Source organism: Anopheles funestus, chromosome 3RL (genome assembly GCF_943734845.2).
Source record: "Anopheles funestus chromosome 3RL, idAnoFuneDA-416_04, whole genome shotgun sequence".
NCBI lineage: Eukaryota > Metazoa > Arthropoda > Insecta > Diptera > Culicidae > Anopheles > Anopheles funestus.
This window is the reverse complement of record NC_064599.1, coordinates 6,570,984-6,590,080: the sequence shown is the minus strand read 5'-3', so window position 1 is coordinate 6,590,080 and position 19,097 is coordinate 6,570,984. Positions and strand designations below refer to the sequence as shown.

The following is a 19,097-nucleotide window of genomic DNA, read 5'->3' as shown; positions in this document are numbered from 1 at the left end:
GAAATAAAGTAAAACATAAGAAAAGAAAAGAAAACATAGATAAGAAAGGGAGCGGAAACCCTGTTCAGATATTCCGTGGCAACACCCACAAAACACACGTGTTCTGTGGTGGCGCAATACGAAATATATGATGCATTTTGATGTATATATTCTTCACATATCTTATTTACTTTATCACAAAATACAATACCAATATGCTTACCAGAGCTTTACTGTTGATGAGATTTCGTACGGCAAATGCTTTGCCCGACAGTCGCTGTTCTGCGAGACGGGCGTTTAGGTTTTCTAGAAATCCGGCACTAGTTTTCGCCAGCACGTTGTGCGTTCCACCGGATGATGCAGAACCACCGCCAGCGGCACCATTATTGTTTGCTGAACTATTACGGCTGTGATGATCTAAAACGGGAACGGTTTCGATGAGGTTTCAATTAGTAAAGCAATTGCTTGATAAAACGTCCAAGATGCGGTTCATGCGGCTAAAGTACAAAATGTTTGCAAGAAAAGCGTAAATACAAGGTCAACAGTTTAGCACATTCTACAGCAAATGAGCAATCGGTACATTCGCGTTCGTTGACGGCCATTGAGCAAATGACAATATGCGCACGTGCACTTTCGGGTACATTCCATGTAGTTTTCATACTACTTTATGCATTGCGAGCTGCAACAACTAGTCCGAATAGACCGATATTCCATGTGTTTTATGTGATCGACAAAGTCATTCGATGAGCAATTATCTACAAAAACACACAAAATTATAAATGGACACACCGAAACAAATAAAATCGAAATAAAATCAACTGCAGGTAGCAACAATTCTTACAATTGATAAAATTGTTATACAACAAAAACACAAGACAAATGCAAAAGAAGAGACAAAATGGACGTAGAACGTTACGGTGGTACAAATAAAGCGTAAGTGTTCGGCGCACATTAAAACAGAATGAAAGCAAATACAAAAAGTCAAACAAATGAAAAGAATGATACAAAATCGCAACAGAGCAAAAGAACGATGCAAAGAGAAAGGTGAAGGTGGAAATTACTTGTCCGGTTTGGGGTACTACTGCCACTACCGCCCCCACTCGCCACATCGTCGTGATGCCGAGTGCCTTTACCAAAGGACGAAGGTGAATAACTACCGACTGGAGGCACACCACCACCAGCCGACGTTTGGACGGAACTGACGAATGGATTCGTCGACACGTAAATGTTTTGCGTTGGGTAGCTGCTGGAACTTCCAGCGCCAGCACTGTTATTACTACAACTGCCAGCACCAGCAGGTGGCAGCACGTGCCCATACTGTTGCTGTTTCTGCGCCTGTTGCTGCTGTTGCTGTTGATAATAGTATGGCGAGGATTGTTGTTGCTGATATTGCAGCTGATGCTGCTGCTGCTGCTGCTGCTGCTGTTGTGATGGATACTGATTTTGATAGTACTGCTGCTGTTGCTGGTAGTGTTGCTGTGAAGTGGTTTGATTAGAGGCGGAATAGATTGAATGTTTACCCTCTCGTGGTGGATGTGGCGGAGGTTGCTGTGATTGGTAGTATTGCTGTTGTAACTGCTGCTGCTGCTGCTGTTGCTGCTGTTGTTGTTGCAGGTGTTGTTGATTATTGTTGTACGCTCGTGGATCAACCGGGGTGGATCGTTGATAGATCAACTCATTACCACCGGACGGTGCGGTCGTATAACCATAGTTATTTGCCTGCTGTTGCTGGTGTTGATAGGGCACAGGTGATGGTGATTGTGACGTTTTGTTCGGTGCTATCTTGGCATTTAATTGTGCAAGGAAGCTACTGTTTGGCTTCTGGGGACCTAGAACGGTAATAGAAATAGATTAGTAAAGGAAAGAATTATATATTAGCCACAATCAGCGCTCATCGCTTACCAGGACTTGAGGTACGGAAGCTGGACATCGTCGAGAGTTGTTTCGGTTGTGCGTATATTCCTCCTTGTTGGTGGAGATTCGTTTTCGGAGATCGATTCGATAGCTAGCGAACAAACAAATTGATACAAACGATATAAGTAAGATTAGTATCTCGTGCAGTGCAGTAGAGAGAAAAACCAATTAAATAAAGTCATGAGTACCGGTTTGTTACTATCAGTTGCGTGGAATGAATTTGGTGTACTGGGGTGATGGAGTTGAGATGAAGGATAGTGTGATTGCTGCGCAAGCGCCGCAGCATTCGATGATGATGATGATGCTGTGATATTGCTATGATCGTGACCATGCTTGGTGGAAGGTAATGTACCGTACAGATTGGTGTATTGCTGGTAAAAATGAACAGTTGAACAAAAATGATGACTTAATTCTGATAACACGAAACAACCAAATTAAAAAAAAGCGTTTCAAATTACCGTAGGTGATCCTTGATTCGAGGGCGGATTGCTTTGCTGCTGAGCCCTTCGCAGCACGCCCGGACTGGCCGGTGTGTGCCTTATTTCATTCAGAGCCTTTACCGTGCCCGCAACATTTCCTGAAACTGTACGACCGGTAAGAAAAGAAACAAAAAAAAGTTTTCCTTTGGAGTTTTTCTTTATCCAAACTTGTTTGCGCGCGCATTTGCAAAGTTAAGATTGACTAATCTCGAAAGGGGGATTAAGAAATCGAGACATTAAGTTTCGGTTTACACCGGTGCATCGAAGAGTCATGCAATGGTAGTGAAACTATACTGCGATCGACTGATGATGCAGCGCAAAGTAAGAAGGCATGTAAATCATATTCTACCTACAAATGGCGCTAGAAGGGGTCTGTGCTACGCAATATAACTGAACAGAGCTTTTCTTCAATCAGAACTCAATGACAACGGAAACCCGTACTACGTACGTTACTTCCAATTACAATTAATGAAGTTACTAGCAAATAGTCTTTCAGAAGGAAATTTTTAAAAGAAGAATGTTGAAGCTGGTGAAAACGGTGATGGAAGGACACTGAACTCCGACATGCAAAGCTCTGTTACAGTTACAGCAATGAGTAAAATAAAACAAAGATTAGATGAAACGCACTACTAGGTGAACTTCCGGCGGCCGAATCTAACAGATAAGCAGGTGGTGGTGGTAAACTTTCTGATGAGGTGTAAGCTAGGCTTTGCTGGGCAAGATTTGTGGTGGTGGTTGTGGAGTTCTGTGGAAAAAAATATAAAAAAATACACGACAAAACGGAAAAAGAAAAAAAAAAACAAGAAAACGGAAAACGGTGAGTCGCTTCTGGTTCGAATGCCCGATCTGTACTGTACCTACAGTTCCTACGCTAGGACTAGGCGTTACGCTTGAGCTGCGCCGTACGGGCGGTGGCGGTTTCACGGTATTAACAGACGCTCGTCGGGTGACCCGGGTTGGTCCTGTAATGATGCGATCATTTGAATTGAGCGGGAAAGAAAAGGAAAGAACGTTAATACAATGGTTAAAAAACACAAGCACACGGTAAGCAGTGAAATTGTAGCTGCAACAGTAAATACGAATCAATTGAATTGTGTCTTACATTTAACGTTTTGCTTGCAATTTGGTTATGAATTAATAAAAAGTTAAACGTTTGAACAAAACGGGGCAACAGTTGAACAGTATTTAGTTGCTACAGCTATAAGGGATGAAGAATTGGCTTGAAATTACATTCGATTTTCTAATGCAGTTTATGTTTGTTATAACTCAAATAGACATGTCTGACAGTATGGAATATATATGAATGAGCATGACACTGTGTGCACTACAAAATCAATCAAAATTAGCAACAGTAAGAGACAACATAGCATTGCATAAGGAAGGCAACACCGAGAATGGGAAGAAATGTTCTGTGAGCGGTGTGAATTATGATGCAATTTGTACGCAAAACAGCAAACATGGTGACAAACCAGTGACGCGTTACAACGAAACAGATACAACGTACAACACAAAACTTTTATGAAACATAATTAGGAAAAGCTGGTTTTTAAATTATACAGTCTTAACCGAGTGATAAATGCGCTTTTAACGTAAATAAACAAGTACTACAATTGATAATAAAAATAAAGAATTTGAAAATTGTTGTTTTGCAAATTAAGAAAAGAGCAAACATGTTTATATGCACTAGAAAACGCACACATACAGCAGTACCGTTCAGTGTAGGTACGTCGTGTGCGTTGCTTCCAGATATGATAAACTAGGTTAATGAGCATGAGATGCCGATCGAAAGTGATCATGAAGGAAATGTGTGTTGATATAGAATGCCAGTTCAGGATGCAAGTTATGATGGATTATAATACATGAACAAACAAAAAACGAAGGAAAACATAACCAAAACGGAACTGACGGGAATGGTGAAATGAAGTGAAACAAACAAACAAACAAACCAGATAACGATGCAGGTCTCGGGGTGATGGCGGGTTTATTGCGATTGATACGATCGTCGTATGGTGGTGCCGGGGCGACGCTAGAGCTGGTATGATTGGGCCCCACCGATGATGGGTCATTCACGTCACCGCCCGCGCCATTACTATTGCCGGCGAGATGGGCATGATGTTGTGGCGAAGAGTTCGCCGTAACCGGCAGCGAAAGGGATGGTGTCGGCGAACGGGAACTTATGCCAAAGAAGGACGTCATCGAAGCGGGTGAGGCGGGTCGCGAGGTGGTCACACGGAATGAGCTTAATCGCTGCTGCTGGTGTACACCATTGTCCACCGGTGTACCGTTCAGCTGCATCAATCCACTGCCGGTAAGCAGATCATCCGGTGCATTGTTCAGGCTGTTACGGCTTGTGTCTTTGCACCGTAACACTACCACCTCGCTGCGGTTCTGGCTGTAGTAGTTCTCCATCATAAAGGAAGGATTCTCGAACCCGGTCGCAATGCCATCCAAACCTTGTGTCGAACCACCGGCCGATGCACCGAGTCCGAGCGACATTGAATGGCCGTGTGGTGCGTACGTCGTCCGATGGTAGTGGCCGGCGCTTGGGTAATCATTTGTATCGCTCACAACACAGTGGTTACTGTACTTTGCCGCCAGATTCGTCATCGAACCGTTCGTCTCGTCGACCGAACCCGCCTGATGGTTGCTCAGATATTCATCCAAATTGCTGTTGCTGGAAGAGATCGACGACGGTAGCCGGCCCGTGCTGGCGGGCTGTTCCAAACCGTCCTCAGCATCCAGCAGGCTACCGTTACGGATGCTTGGTTCGTTGCGGGACATCAAACCGCCATGATTGTTATTTACACCGTTCGCTAAGATCGTGTCGGAATCGGTCGGTCCCCCATCGGACGTGACACCGTTCGAAAACCGATGCCGAGCGTGCTGTGGATGGTGTGGATGGTGCTGTTGCTGCTGTGCTAGCAGGGCGCTTTCGTGCTCTCGTTGAAAGAGATCTAATTCACCAATCAGATTGTTTAGTTCTTCGATCGTTTGCTTGTCGATGCAGTCTAAGGGTGCAGGGTTTTGGGGATCGTTTCGTTTTTGCACACAAACCGTACCACAAAAACAAAAACAAACCGTACCATTTGGTGTGCGCATGTATTTGCCATTTTGTTTTGTTTTTGCACGCGCGTTTTTTTTTTGTTTTGTTTTATTTTGCCAGCGTAAATCATTAGCAGCATTTGAGCGGGCAGCAGCATATGTGAAAGGTGCCCCCAAAATCAGGTGTGTTCGATGCACATTATATATGGTGGGTGTTGGGGGTTGCAAAACAGCGATTTTTTTATATGGTGAAATTTTGGTGCATTTTTGAGCATTTTTGGGCGCGTGTATTATAACGTAAATGAGCAGGAGCAGGAGCACATAAACATAGCGTGTGTACATACAGAGACAGAGAAGTTACAAAATAAAAATAAATAAAATAAAAACCAAAAAACAAACAAACAAACGTATGAACATAATATGACAAACAACGAACAAATCGCACGCGTTACATGAGGATTAGAAAACGAGAAAAGTAAACAAACACAAAACATTAAAGTATTACAAGAAACGATACAGAATAAATGAAGTAGAAAACAACACAGAGATGCAAAGAAGCGTAGGAAAGATGGAAGCGTGAAGTAGAAGCAGCGAAACGTGATTAAATATTGATAAGAATGTGTAAAGTTTGCAGCTAGCATGATAAAACTTTTACATCACGAGCACTGTGAAAGCTATTGCTACTTATAATTTAGCTAATCTTTTTTGTTTCATGCAGTTTTTTCTCTTTTGTGTGATTCTCTTTACTAACTCATATTTGTTACTTCTTAATGAATGAAGCATTTTGTTTTCATGCCCAGGTGCAATTAAGATATTTGTTTTGCTAGCTAATATTTAACGTAAATGTGTCTTTTGAAGGTGTTTGTTTTCTTTTAAAAATCTTGTCTTCTTTAACATGCATTGTTTTAGGCAAAAACGATGCTTAACTCTCGTCCGACGAAAGTGGCAGGCAACGTAAGAAAGAGTTTCAAATGGCAATTGAACGAAATGTTTGCCAAACCTGTCCTATTGTAAGTAGTTAGTGGGATAGTTGTTCTTTTTATACAAAGATAGACCGAAAGTCGTATGGGGAAGAAATAGTTTTAGGAGGAATGAAACGCTGCACGCTTACCTGCATCGCGATCCAGCAGCAACTGACCGGCGGATTTGTAGATTTCTTCGTTCGTCCGTCGTCCGTACAGTGCGTTCGGGTCGTTGTGGCGCGTCGACAGGGCGGCAGGTGATGTCGGTACGCTGAGCTGCTGTTGGGGCGGTACCGGCTGGTGCAGCTGATTGTTGTTGATCTGCTGCTCGAACATGGACGTTTTCTCTAGAACTGAACCGGTACGTTTGAGTATATCTTTGTCCTTATCGAGTACGCTTTTCGTCGGTGTGCCAGCGCCGCCCGCGGTGCTGGGCGTGCTAGCGGCGGCGGAGGCGACGGTGCCGACGGTGGAACAATGGGGAGGAGATGGTTTGTTAGTAGAGCTAGTTGCGGTGGTAGTGGTGGTGATGGTGGTAGTATCGGAAGTGCTGATGGTGGCAGATGTTATGTTTGCGGACGCGGAGGTGCTGGTGTTAAAATGCTCCTCGTTGTCATCGATCGTGATCGTGTGGTTGGAGGAAGTGTCAATATTACTTTCGCTTGGTGTTACGGCCGTCGTACCACCGCCCGTTGACGATGGTGTTGTGCTGCGGAACCCGAGATTGATTGCACCGCCGAGACTGCTATAGTTTGGCGTACCGGGCGATCCAGTCTGCGGTGTGTTTTGGGGTGTTTGCGTACTGCACGCCGATACGTCCGGTGAGCTGATCGCGTTCGTCGCATTCGAATCGGGCGATATCAGTGAGGAGGCCGAGGATAGGACGGGCGAATTCGGTTGCTGTTGCTGGTACAGGACGTGGGAATGGGACTGCAGCGTAACCGATGGGGTTGAAGTGGCTGTCACTGTTTGCTGAACATTGTTGAGTGTGTTGCTGCTAGTGCCACCATTGTTGCTACTGGTTGCTGTATGGTGGTTGTTGTTGTTGTTAACATTGTTGCTGTTGTTAGTAGTTTTAGAGGCAGCCATCGAAGCCAATTCCGTCATATTGACGTAGGTGGGCTGGAGTTGTGGGTGTTCTGTAAAATGTCCGTTTCGTGTGTTATTAGTAGGAGATACTTTTTGGGACGGATTTGTTTTTTTTTCTTCTCTGAAGCACTTCTAGCAATAGGTCTAACGAGGATGGACCATTAGTATATTAAACAGATTGAAAACAACACTCAACAATCTCAAACTGCAAAACTTGCACATACTCGGAAATAGAAGGCAATCTTAAGTGCCCTAAGAAACGAATACCACCAAATCTTTCATTATTACCTTTGGTAATGTGCGCTGGAATTGGTGATGGACACTGACGCGGCACGTTAGGGTTGGCATTTTTCACGGAAGTTGTTGATAGTGGTCTCTCCAGCGAGGAACAGCGCTGAAAAGTACAACAAAAAAAGAATAATTCTCTAGGTTCTTGTGCGAAAGCATTTGTTGAAATACATACCACTGGGAGTGGTGGTCGGCAGGCCACGTTGGCTGGTGATTTTTGCGTTTCAGCGATCGTTTCCGGACTTTGGAAGGTGTACACCGTGAGGGCGGGCCGCTGGTGACCCTTTTCATAAGCGGACGAAATTGTGTGCGGACGGTCGACGGTTGACGTTGCATCCTGTGTGTGCGGTGGCCACGTTGATACCGCATGTGATTGACTAGCTAAGGTGGAGGCCTGTAAGTCGAGAGAAGTAAAGGAGGGAAATGGTAGAAGGTTTCTTATCAGTTTTTTTGTTTGTTTTCCTACACAGGCGCTAGCGGATTTCCATCGAATGGAAATGGAAATTTTGCAAACACCAAGCGCCAATCAACGCAAACTGTTTTAGGCTACACAGTCACACAAGCGTACACAAAAGTAACATACATTTATCACTTATATTATACAACAACGAATAACATTAATGCAACAATAATGCAGGCTAAGCTACTGCCGCTTTTGAGTGTGTGCGTTTGTGTGTGCGTCATTGATTTATCTCTGCTTTAAAGAATGACAATTGGCAAGAAACCGCAAAACTTATGGCCGAAAAAAAAATTATAAAATAAACAAAGGTGTTTAACCTGTGAAGTTAAAGCTGGTGAAGAGCAAAAGCCGCTATCGCTCGATTCGCCTGGTTTCAAACGTATCGCCGGGGAGTACTAAAACAAATGGGAAAGGAAAAGAAAACGGAAAAGAAAAATAAACACCAAAATTATATAAAAACCAAACAGATAAATAAAAATCTATTAAACTTTACATACACTATTTAGGTTTACTCAAAAAATGATTGCGTAAAAAAATAAATCGCTTGCTAAAAGATAAGAATACAATACTTAATTCTGAAATTAGGTTAAGTTTAATTCGTGGCGGAAGATATTTTTTACGTCTTTTTATGCTTTTCATGAGAAAAAGGTTTCTCAATGGAGGTAGTTCTTTTACAGATGTTTATTATATATTGGTTTCCAATGCTTGGTTTGAAAACTCAATGGAAAAATCGGATTTTTTCTTAAAGCTCTATAATTATCCGCCACGCATTAAGTTGTAGACCTAATACATTGTTTTGCTATTACGAAGAATTGTACTTAAGAAACAAGTTGCATACTACGGAAACATGCATTAAGAAAGCAGCATTTTAGCTACAAACACAAGTTAGATCGTTGGGCGCAATGTTTCTATCTCGGCCATTGCCGCTTTACCTGCGATAGCGATCGCTGGAACTGATGATGGCCCGGGGATCCACTGCTGCTACTGTTAATCGAGCTGATCGAGCAGACGGAGCTTTTGCGTGAACCGAGCGAGTTCGAGCAGCCACCCTGCGAATTGGAACCACCGGGCGAATCCGGATAAAGGCTAATGTTGGCCTTCGACTCGAGGATCAACTCCTCCGATGCTTGCGGGAGCTGGGTGGGATCCTTCGTGACGATCGCTATCAGCTGCATGGCTTCCTGCAGATCAAGAGAAAGTGTACACATTAGAATAAAGGTTTAGTGTAAACCATTGCACAGCAAAACTTCCAACGGTACGTACCTGTAGGTGACCGAGCTCGGACATGACCTCACACTCCTCGTGTACCACTGGTTGCAGCATGTTGACGAAGGTACAGTATCGGAGCCGCTCCTCAACCATGATCGCCCGCAGTGACTTTCGCTCGACCTCCTCCAGCTCGCAACGGCGCTGTGTAACGTCTAGCATCGAGGACTCGACCAGCACATGCAGGTTATCGGCGGCACCCTTCTTCGCCTTCTTCTGCAGCCGGAGCGTGTCGCTCGAGCGCTTCTTCAGCTCCGCCCGGCAACGCTTGTATTCTTTGGCATGGTCTTTATCGATAATGTTCACTTGTTTCTTCCAGTCTTCCAGTTTCTCCTGCAGCGGCACCACCAGACAATCCATGATGGCGGTGGTGAACGTTTTCATCCGGCTCTCGACCGTCTTATGCCGCAGGCAGACTCGTGTTAGTGCCGTTCCAATTTCTTTGGTGGCTCCTAGGGAGATTGCAATGAAAGCGGACAGAGGCAAGAAGGCAAGAGAGTGTATTGTTAGCGATGTCTAAACATTGTAGTGGGTCATTTTGTAAGAATGTAGTAAAATTAGTCCGAGCTTCCAGACGGGTAAAACATTAAACAAAAAACTCGTTGCGTCACATGTGTGACTAAAAAAGGGAACGCTAAGTATCAACAAGAACCTACATTCTCGCCATCTCGAAAAGGCGTTGTAGTTAATTAGTACGTGATAATTACCACCAGTCAATGTTGCTAGATGTGAGCTACGATGTTCGTGTGACATCACACCCAAACACACGGAACGGATATCCTCTATTTCCAAATTTGAAATTCTAACAATCGAATGACTTCTGTGTGGTGAGTTCTGGCCCCCAGACTTCTGACAGACGCCTCTCGTATAGGCACAATTAAAGCACGCATTCAACGTTCCATAAGTAACATGCCTTATCAAACCACAGTCACATCTAATCGGCATTCTATTGCACTCTATCAACTTACTGCCTTCCAGACGGTGGCGTCATAAAGCTAACGGAATAGCGAGTTCGTTGTGGATCGTTAAATTTTTCCAATCTTTTTTCTCTCTCTTTCTACATCATCTACAAGACACACTTGTGAAGCATCTGCTGCAGTTCAGGTCGATTGGAAGCCGGAACCACTGCATACAATCAACGGAGTACCATTGCAATAGAGAGTGTATTTGGTTAAGGCGATAAGGCGAAACGCTTTATTGACAAATTGGAATACTCCGGTCCTTCCGTTCTGAATATGATGATTGTTGTGGCTCTCGACAATGGTACGTGTTTGGTTAGCCATTATTTAGTGACCGCGCGTCGGGTCCTAGAGACTCATTTGCACTTGAATGGGTAGGATTGAATGTCTTCAGGAATTCTTCACTGAGATGACACCAGGAAGTTGCGTCTCAAAAAGCGTTGGAATCTTATTTCCAACATTGATTAAGGTTATTAGATGTCGTTTTAGGCAAATAAAACTTTTGTTTCCAAGTGATATTCACATCATCTCTATTGAACCAAATCAAATCAGATGCTATTCATGCGGGATGATATTGTAAACGTGCCGATATGGGTCACTGTCTATTTCGGACCACTATTTTCCCTCTCAAAACTAGCCTCGACGGTATTTATACCCATCATTATGCAGATTAGTTGTGATTGTGATTTGAATTCATGCTAACCAGTAGTAACCACACACACGCATGTCCTTCCACTTGGGAAACTTTCGAAAGTAAACTCATTTGCTTTGCAACTGGATCAATAATTGAATCAGCGCGCAAGCAGTAAAATTTATGACTGCACCAGTTTAAAATTGTACAATTTTTCTTGAAATTTGTTGCCGCATCAGACCCACCAAAAAACGCACCGAAATAGCGTCCCCGATTGCGTGAGCTGTTTTTCACACAGCTGCTAAAAAGCAGTAAAGTACCCTGCACTTCAATAATTAACCTTCTCTCTTTCACCCTGAAGAAGAGGCATAAAACCATACCGAAAGACCGCTCACTCGCGTACCCTCGCTGCCTCAGCCAGCTCATTGCCCATTTACCGTCAAGATGCGACCCAAAACAAGTACAAAAGGTGATTGTTTTTAAACAAATCCTCCCTTTCATTCGATGACGATGCATCCATGCCTAGCACGCGGCCAAGTCACTGATTTTTGCCGGTGGAACGAACTTTCTACATGCAACGTGAAACGGTTAAGCAAAACGGTACATGAACGGTCACTCCACACAGTCAGTCAGTCGGTCAGAGTCATCGGTAAAGGCAATAATCGGTCAATTGATTGATCGGTTTGCTGCATGCATGTACAAAGCCCCGAATGGTGTATAAATTGCGGCGGCTGCTCTTAACGGCGCCCCACACGTGAGGGTGTACTTCGGCGTCTCATAATTAGTGGAGTGGCTTTTTTTTAAAGCTTCTTTTTCCTTCTTTCCTTTGCTTACAAAGCTCGACTATTTACTACACGTGTGCCGACACACGCACACACGCACGCAAAAGCCACAAACTGTTTGTATTTTTGTTTTGCACCTTAAAATCGCGATAGCAGCTTATTTTTGTGTACCATTTTTACGCGAATCCACCAGCTGTTTGTTTAGCTTTGTTTCACGTAAATAAAAACTCGTGCAAACATGGTGTTAGAAGAAGAAAAAAACTGGGGGGGGGGGGGGGGGGGATTTTAAGGAAAGCACACGCGATCGTATAGGTTGCGTGAAAATAGCCCGCTGGGTTGATTATTAGGTCTCGGCCAGATGCTTCAAAGGGTGGGTTAGTTTATAACGAAATGGAACTACATTCGTAGGAAGTACGAGTGAACGGACCGTATCTTTTTCACCACTGTTAAGCGGGCATTCATCCGGTAAGCACCAATTTGCGTTTGGAGTTATGTTTTAGTATGAATAGATTTACTTCTGGCGGGTGGTTTATTTTTTTGAAAGGGTGGTGTATAATGATTTTTTTAATAATTATGCACGCAATGTGGTTTATCTTCATCAGAGCATGTTCACGAGTTACTTAACACGGAAGCTTACGGGGATTTAAATTGTGGTTAAATCATACCGTGATTTATATGTCACACACATTGACAACACGATTGATTTTGTCTGTTTCACTATTTCTTTAGAGCTTAAGTATGTTGGATTTTAGTTCAAAAACAGAAATAACATAACTCCTTTACATTGGTTCAAAAACTATCTGACAGTATTGCTTAAAAGATAAATCACGAATTTCTAGAGAACAAGATTTTTTTAAAAAGAATTTAGAATTGAGGCCATTCGAATGACAAATACATATCTGTATAAGCAAAGTACATAAGATAAATGAAGGATTGTTGAGATAAAATAGAAAAGTTTTACCAATTTCTTGATTCTTTTTAATTTCAGATGGAAAACGTAGAGGAAGAGGTGAATTTTTTCCACTTTTCTCGAGCTTTTCAAGCTTTTTTTTTCAAAAACGTAACCGACAAGTAACATTGCAACACTTGTCCACTGTCACAAACATGGTTAATATGTTTTACACCTGCGAACAGATCACTAAAATTCATCCCCCATCAATTCGTTCCCAGTCTCTATAGGCCGGTGTTTTTATTTGCCTTAGAATAGGCTAATATATTTTTGGAATCAATAAATGTTGATTTTACACCGAAGTTGACCATGCCCTCCGCTCATCGTACAAACACTCACTTGCGTGGTTTACGCAAAACATTTGTACGTTGCTTTTTCCCCTACCCCTTTTTCCCTACGACCCAGAAGTAGAACCAGAACATCACAATACTGCCTCCACACTGCCCTCTCGAAAGGACAGGCAACATATGTTTTCGTTGGTCTACGGGATTTGACTTCGTATCTAAAAATATCACTTTTTCATCCGCAAACCATCGTCGGACCCACATTGCACGCCTTGTTCGGCCGGCCACCTTTTTGGCCAACGGTTGGTGACGACCACCAGCAGTAGTTGCTAGTACCGGCCCCCCCGGCAAAGTCGCAGCATAGCGTAGCTATGCATGCCGCAACATGTCAGCTAAGAGGGAAGCGTGAAAACTAACACACATGCCCATTGAAAAACATTGAAAATAAAGGCGCAACGGAAAAATAAGACTATACTAAAATGATCGGAACAAATAAACAACGACCCGTGTGCGTATGTGTTCGTGCTGTTGTTGTTGTTTTGGGGGAAGCGATACTAGAGCCGTTCTAGATTTATGCTGCGCTCCCGAACACTGTCCACGGGTTTGCTTTTTTTTTAACAAAAAACAACCATGCCGAGGTTCCTCATTTTCCCCGTTCGACTTCTGTTGCCGTTGTTGCGGCGAGTTCGTAAGTCGTTAAAGTTATACCGTTGTATTTGGCTGACTGGGTGGGTTGGTTTATGTTTTGGCACAAGTTTTACGTGTGTGCCAAAAGCAGGACACCGAGCGGATGAAGGTGATACCGTCGGAAGAACACACAACACACACTATTGATCCGCAATGCAGTCGCATTGGATACGCATTTTGAAGTCAATGAGAGAAGTTGTTTTAAAACAGCAGCCCCACACTAGAAGATCGGGAGCAACGGAATCTTGATTTTAGTGTAAAAAATGAAAACTCATAATTCATACGCTATTCGTTTAGCTTCAATTAGAAGAGCAGTAAATTGTAATAAGCTATAAAATTCAGTTGTTATTTACACGAGGTCCTTCGTTTGAAATATTACCGTAGGTTGAAATGAGCCAATTAAAACTAGCTGACGTTAAATGCAGATAATGAGACGTCTTATCCCGTCGAGGTTTAATGCTTTAAAAAAGGTGCATTGCAGAAATTAAATCATTCTGAATCACTCTATAAGTATGAGACTCTTAAATTGATTGTATGGATGCAATGAATACCGAATTAGTAGAATATAATTGGGTTCTAACAGGGTAGAAATTGCCGGACATACAATGAAGACCGTAACGAAAGGCTCAATAACAAATCCATACTGTGATCAACTCTCGACTGAGTAACGATCTACTAGCTCTTTTATAGAATGAGTAACTATTTTATAGAATGCTATAAAATTCATTTATGGCTCCGTTGCATTTCCGACATAATGTGGACCGATAACAGTAAACTTCTTTTTAATATTTTACGCCTAACTAATTTGCAGTTGAATGTATCAACTGTTTTTGTGATTATTAGCATCATAGTGATAAATATTTCACTACTAGCCACGGGGGCGCAACCATTCCACATGCTCCCGTACTGAAATGCCGTTTCCGACTTTTTGTTGTTGTTGTGTCCCGCAGGCCAATCACGACCAAACGAACCGACCGGCAAACCCGGGTCACACTTACCTCGAGAGTTGGTGGCAGCATCGGCAATTTTTTGGAATGCATCCAAATAGGCCGCCAACGCTTGAATTGCAGCCCTGAAAATGGAAACGTAACAAGAAAAGTGAGTAAAAACTGCGAGAGTGAAAGAAAAGGACGAATGGTAAATAATAAAACTAAAACCAAAAAGAAAAAGAAAACACAAACACATTTGAAAGCTAAATTATGCTAAATTTATGACCGCCTTGAAAACACCGTCACTTTAGCTAGTCGGAAACAAGAAACAGAAGTAAAAAAAAAGTACCAAACGAAAAGTAGGACAACACAGTTGGGCAAAATTGGTTACGGTGGAATGAAAATGGAAAATTGGCGAACACGAAACTGCATCGGGCGGGTGGGAAAATTTAAAAAGAGAAAGAGAAAAAGCTTCGGTTCAATTATTTCGCGTGTTTGGACATCGCGCTATGGTGCGAGGAACGTAAAAAAGATGCAACCAAAGTGACCAATCGGCACATTGTCACTTCAAAATTGTCGCAGGCAATTCATTTATTATTTTATACCACCATTCGCCAGGGGGTGGTTGTTATGGCATGGAAAAATAAGTGTCATTTATTTTTTTTTCTTTTTGTTTTGGAGTCTTGCAAAGTTTTAGTAGAAATAATTGAAACATGAGTTGAGAATCACGTAATGATAACAATAATTTCATTATTTTTCCCAACTTTTTTACTGCACTTTGAGAGAAAGCTAGAAAAAGTCTTGTGAGATTCTAGAGTATATTTTCCTTCTACGAAACTTGTAGAAAAACAATCATTGCATTTGCGACTAAAAATTCCCAATATTTCATAAGTGCCTCATTTACTTAATTATGTCATACAAAAGAAGAAAAAAAGAAGAAATCAAAAACAAAACGCCACCCTGTCAACGATCGTGTTTTAATCAAATTAAGCGATGGGAACAAAACAAGATCGACTATCAAAAACATAAATAATGACCCGAGCATCGCCCAAAAAACCTGCCTCAACGATGAAAAGGCGGCACACACCACGGACAATTAACTCAAAAGCGAAACAAAACCATCAAATACTATCCATTATCTTAATCAGAAGGAATACCCATGGAAACGAAGTGTCTTCGTCTGTGCGCCCCATTCCATTTGCTGTCCGCTTTGCTATAATAAAGCGTTACATAATGCGTTACATAAAGCCCGAAACAATCCGTTGGAGGAAATTGAACCGCGCGCGAAATTTGTTAAGAATGTTGAGACGTTGCCACCGCCGCCGCCATTGCCTTTCGTTCTTTCGCGGGGTTTTTGTTTAGGCGTTTTATTTTTTCCTTCTTCCCATGTAAACCATGTCACTCGAACATTATTCTTCGTTGGCAGCTATCGATCAAACGGCGCGTCGTAAAATATGGTTTAAATTAGTTGTGCATAACAGAAGATGTGGGACTCTTACAAATGTTCGTACTACATTTAGGAACTCATTCATACTTATACTTATTTTGGTCTTATGATGATGTTACATACATTTTATTACAAAAGAAAGATTATTTAAATGCGAAACAAAACAAGAAACCGAGATGAGTACGTACCTTAGACATGCATGTAGCTTTGTCGCTTTGGCAATGAAGTCTTCCCACAGGGGACTCGAGTTCTGCAAAAGAGAAAAAAAAAGAAAAATTATGAATAATGGAGAATTTTCATTAGGAAACGACATCTTTTATACAGTTTTCTTTTATTTTCTAGCGCCCATGCTGAATAGTTGATTTGCCTTTTTGGTGAAGGGCTGGTGAAATAAAAAAAACAATTTTAATGCCTAAAATGCTCTTTACATAGTCGTCGAATTCCCTTTTCTTTTTTGTTGTTGTTTGCCTCCTTCAAATGTTCTTTTGATTCGACGACCTAACAACAACTCCTCTCCTTTCGTGGCAGACACACGAAAATTACACGCAGCACCAGTCTGATGATGAATTCATAAAGCCCCTTTTTTCTTCCCTCCCAATGGATTGCATTCGCATCATAAATGCACAAAAGCAGTGCTTGTTATTATGGTAAAGGCAAAAGGAAGTCGCCGCAAACCCGTACACGAAAAGACTGTCGAAGGGACTGCTCTGTTCTGTGGGTCGTCTCCTCTGTGCCTTATTTCTACAGAATCATTGACAGTACACCGGAGCGTACAGGTTCCGCGGTGGGCCTTCCATCACTCAAACGATATTAACCGCCGCTGGGTAATAATGTTATTCATCCATGCTGAATCCTTCGACATTCCGCATATTGCAATGATTTGGAATGAAAAGATTTATTCACTACCGCGTCGAGTTCATAACTTGTTGAAATGTCAGTTCACGTACAAACATTAAGTGAGATCTCATCAAAAGCCCCCGCTTGTCGACATCTAATGCAACTCGCATCGCGGGAGAATAATGAATGCGGCGAACATTATGGATGCAATCGAACAGAGATTAGCATTAAATTGTGAAGAGCCAATTTGAATGTAGCGACGACTCAAATAGATGTATTAGCGTTAAAGGTAGTGATTTTTTAATTTCCTTTACTCAACTCACACGAATTCCGTATAATTCACTAAAAGAGAAAAACTAATGCGCATGAAGAGCACACTTTCTTCGAGAAGGAAAAAACTCTTGACCATTTCCCATAAACACTCATCTGCATTTTCATCTTAATAAGCATTTCCATATGCAATCAAACAGTGAAATGATTCGATTACGAACGAATAATGATGTTGCAGATAATGCGTTACGAAACACGATGTTAAAGAGAGGTTAATGAAGATTAAAAAATCACAGGAAAAAGGGAAAATTTTCACGTTGGAAAACAATGAACCATGCGACGGGGGAGAGGAGAAGAAAATGCTCGATTTCATAACCTTTTGAGAGGAATTCGCCTTTTTCTTTGCCTTCAAAACGGTTAAAGAAGAAAATGCACTCTTTCCCTTCGAAACGTCTTCGATGGTCGGTTCAACAGCTGAGTGTTTGAGTAAGGGCAAGTTAATACATGCTCTGGTGGTGTTTTGTTGTACGTTTTAAGGGATTTCTCACTCGACTGGACAATGAGAAACAACCCACCCGCCCCATATACCGAGCGAGGCAAAAAGGGAGAAGACTTTCCTCAAACATTTCTTCAACCTTTCTTAAATTCATCCCTACAACGGCGGAATCATCTGCAGCACCGGTCGGACAAATAGAGCAACAACGGTTGAAAGAGTACTTTCCGATTTTAACTCGAATGCGTTGGAGTGAAAAACTAAAAACGCGTCCAGATAATGTAAACAAACTGGGCGCTGGATTTGGACGCTTTGTGCTGCTTCTTTACCTCCTCTGTCTCTTAATTCCTCTTGCATAACCTAAACCTTCCACCAAGCTTAAGCTAGTTGGAGTGGTTCGGGAAAGTGAAGTGAGAAATTGTTATGTCGATTAAGAGCAAAGTAGTGTAAGGGGAATATCGCACACACTGGGGATAGGGAGGAAACAGGACTGGACGAGAGAAGAAGGAAACGAGGAAGCAGCTGTAGCCGTTTGTTGGAAAGGAAACGCGTCTTTAAATGCTTTTTTTTTTGTTAGAGGAAATGCATCTAATTTTGAAAAAAAGTGGTGTTTCTTGCTCTGGTGCAATATGCGAACAACGATTTTTATGATAATTAGCTTTGGGAAAGATTATGCGAGACGAGAGTAGAAAAAAACATGTCTAAAAATGTTTCTGGAGAGTTGTTATGTTGAACAATTGAAGAAAAATGTTATTGCTTAATTGTTTAATTACAGAAAAAATGTAAAGTTAAACTTAAAATGAATTTTACAACAAAAGCCGCAATAATTAAGCAAATAGTTTTAATTTTTTATGTCACATTGTTTAATCTACCAAGCTCATTTCACACCAAGCACTTGATGCAACTGGGTTGTGTTATATTATTTGTATTTAATTTAAAAAGAGACAACGATCCTTTCCAAAATAGGCAAAACTTTATTATGGATGCAAAATGAGAAAAAGCACATTTTTCCACTATTTTTCCCCTATACATTAGTGATCGTTGACCGGAAACGTCTTCCCGTCAAGCGAAAAGAACAAGCAGCACGAGAAGCGATTTCTTCGTCTTTGCCTCTGGTGGTGCCACTTCATTTCGGTACTCTTCAAGCCCTGCACTTTGGGCGGTTACATTTTTCTTTATCATTTATTTTCCTTTCTTCCACGCTGTACGATTCCCCGTTTTCCGCTCACAGTTTTAGGAACGGTCTGATAAACAAACAAACCCTGCATATAGTTGCAGCAATATAATAGAGGAAGATAGAGCGAACTAGACGCGACGATGGCTGATGGTTCGGGGGACGGAAAAACGGAA

The 19,097-nt window shown here is 42.1% G+C and overlaps 1 protein-coding gene and 1 long non-coding RNA gene across 23 annotated transcripts in view; one reads left to right on the top strand and one right to left on the bottom strand.

The window, feature by feature from the left end:
* The window catches only part of LOC125772266 (mediator of RNA polymerase II transcription subunit 13), an 85,167-nt gene that overhangs the window by 5,820 nt on the left and 60,250 nt on the right, over positions 1–19,097 (bottom strand). For 15 of the 22 annotated variants that reach the window (XR_007419456.1, XM_049443778.1, XM_049443772.1 and 12 more), the window contains 16 exons: positions 16,336–16,397; positions 14,770–14,843; positions 9,477–9,931; positions 9,146–9,394; positions 8,531–8,608; positions 7,929–8,147; positions 7,754–7,859; positions 6,526–7,515; positions 4,319–5,380; positions 3,234–3,334; positions 3,000–3,117; positions 2,352–2,476; positions 2,082–2,264; positions 1,882–1,984; positions 1,041–1,808; positions 203–396 (listed from right to left, as the gene is read on the bottom strand). Coding sequence is in view for 21 of the 22 variants with exons in the window: in XM_049443778.1 (XP_049299735.1) it covers positions 203–396; positions 1,041–1,808; positions 1,882–1,984; positions 2,082–2,264; positions 2,352–2,476; positions 3,000–3,117; positions 3,234–3,334; positions 4,319–5,380; positions 6,526–7,515; positions 7,754–7,859; positions 7,929–8,147; positions 8,531–8,608; positions 9,146–9,394; positions 9,477–9,931; positions 14,770–14,843; positions 16,336–16,397 (4,887 nt within the window). In the remaining variant the exon portion in view is untranslated. Of the gene's footprint in view, positions 1–202; positions 397–1,040; positions 1,809–1,881; positions 1,985–2,081; positions 2,265–2,351; positions 2,477–2,999; positions 3,118–3,229; positions 3,335–4,318; positions 5,381–6,525; positions 7,516–7,753; positions 7,860–7,928; positions 8,148–8,530; positions 8,609–9,145; positions 9,395–9,476; positions 9,932–14,769; positions 14,844–16,335; positions 16,398–19,097 lie in introns of all 22 variants that reach the window. The other 7 variants (XM_049443789.1, XM_049443791.1, XM_049443790.1 and 4 more) reach the window with 7 other exon arrangements.
* LOC125772301 (uncharacterized) overlaps positions 1–19,097 on the top strand; it is a 43,255-nt gene that overhangs the window by 20,184 nt on the left and 3,974 nt on the right. The window lies entirely within an intron of this gene.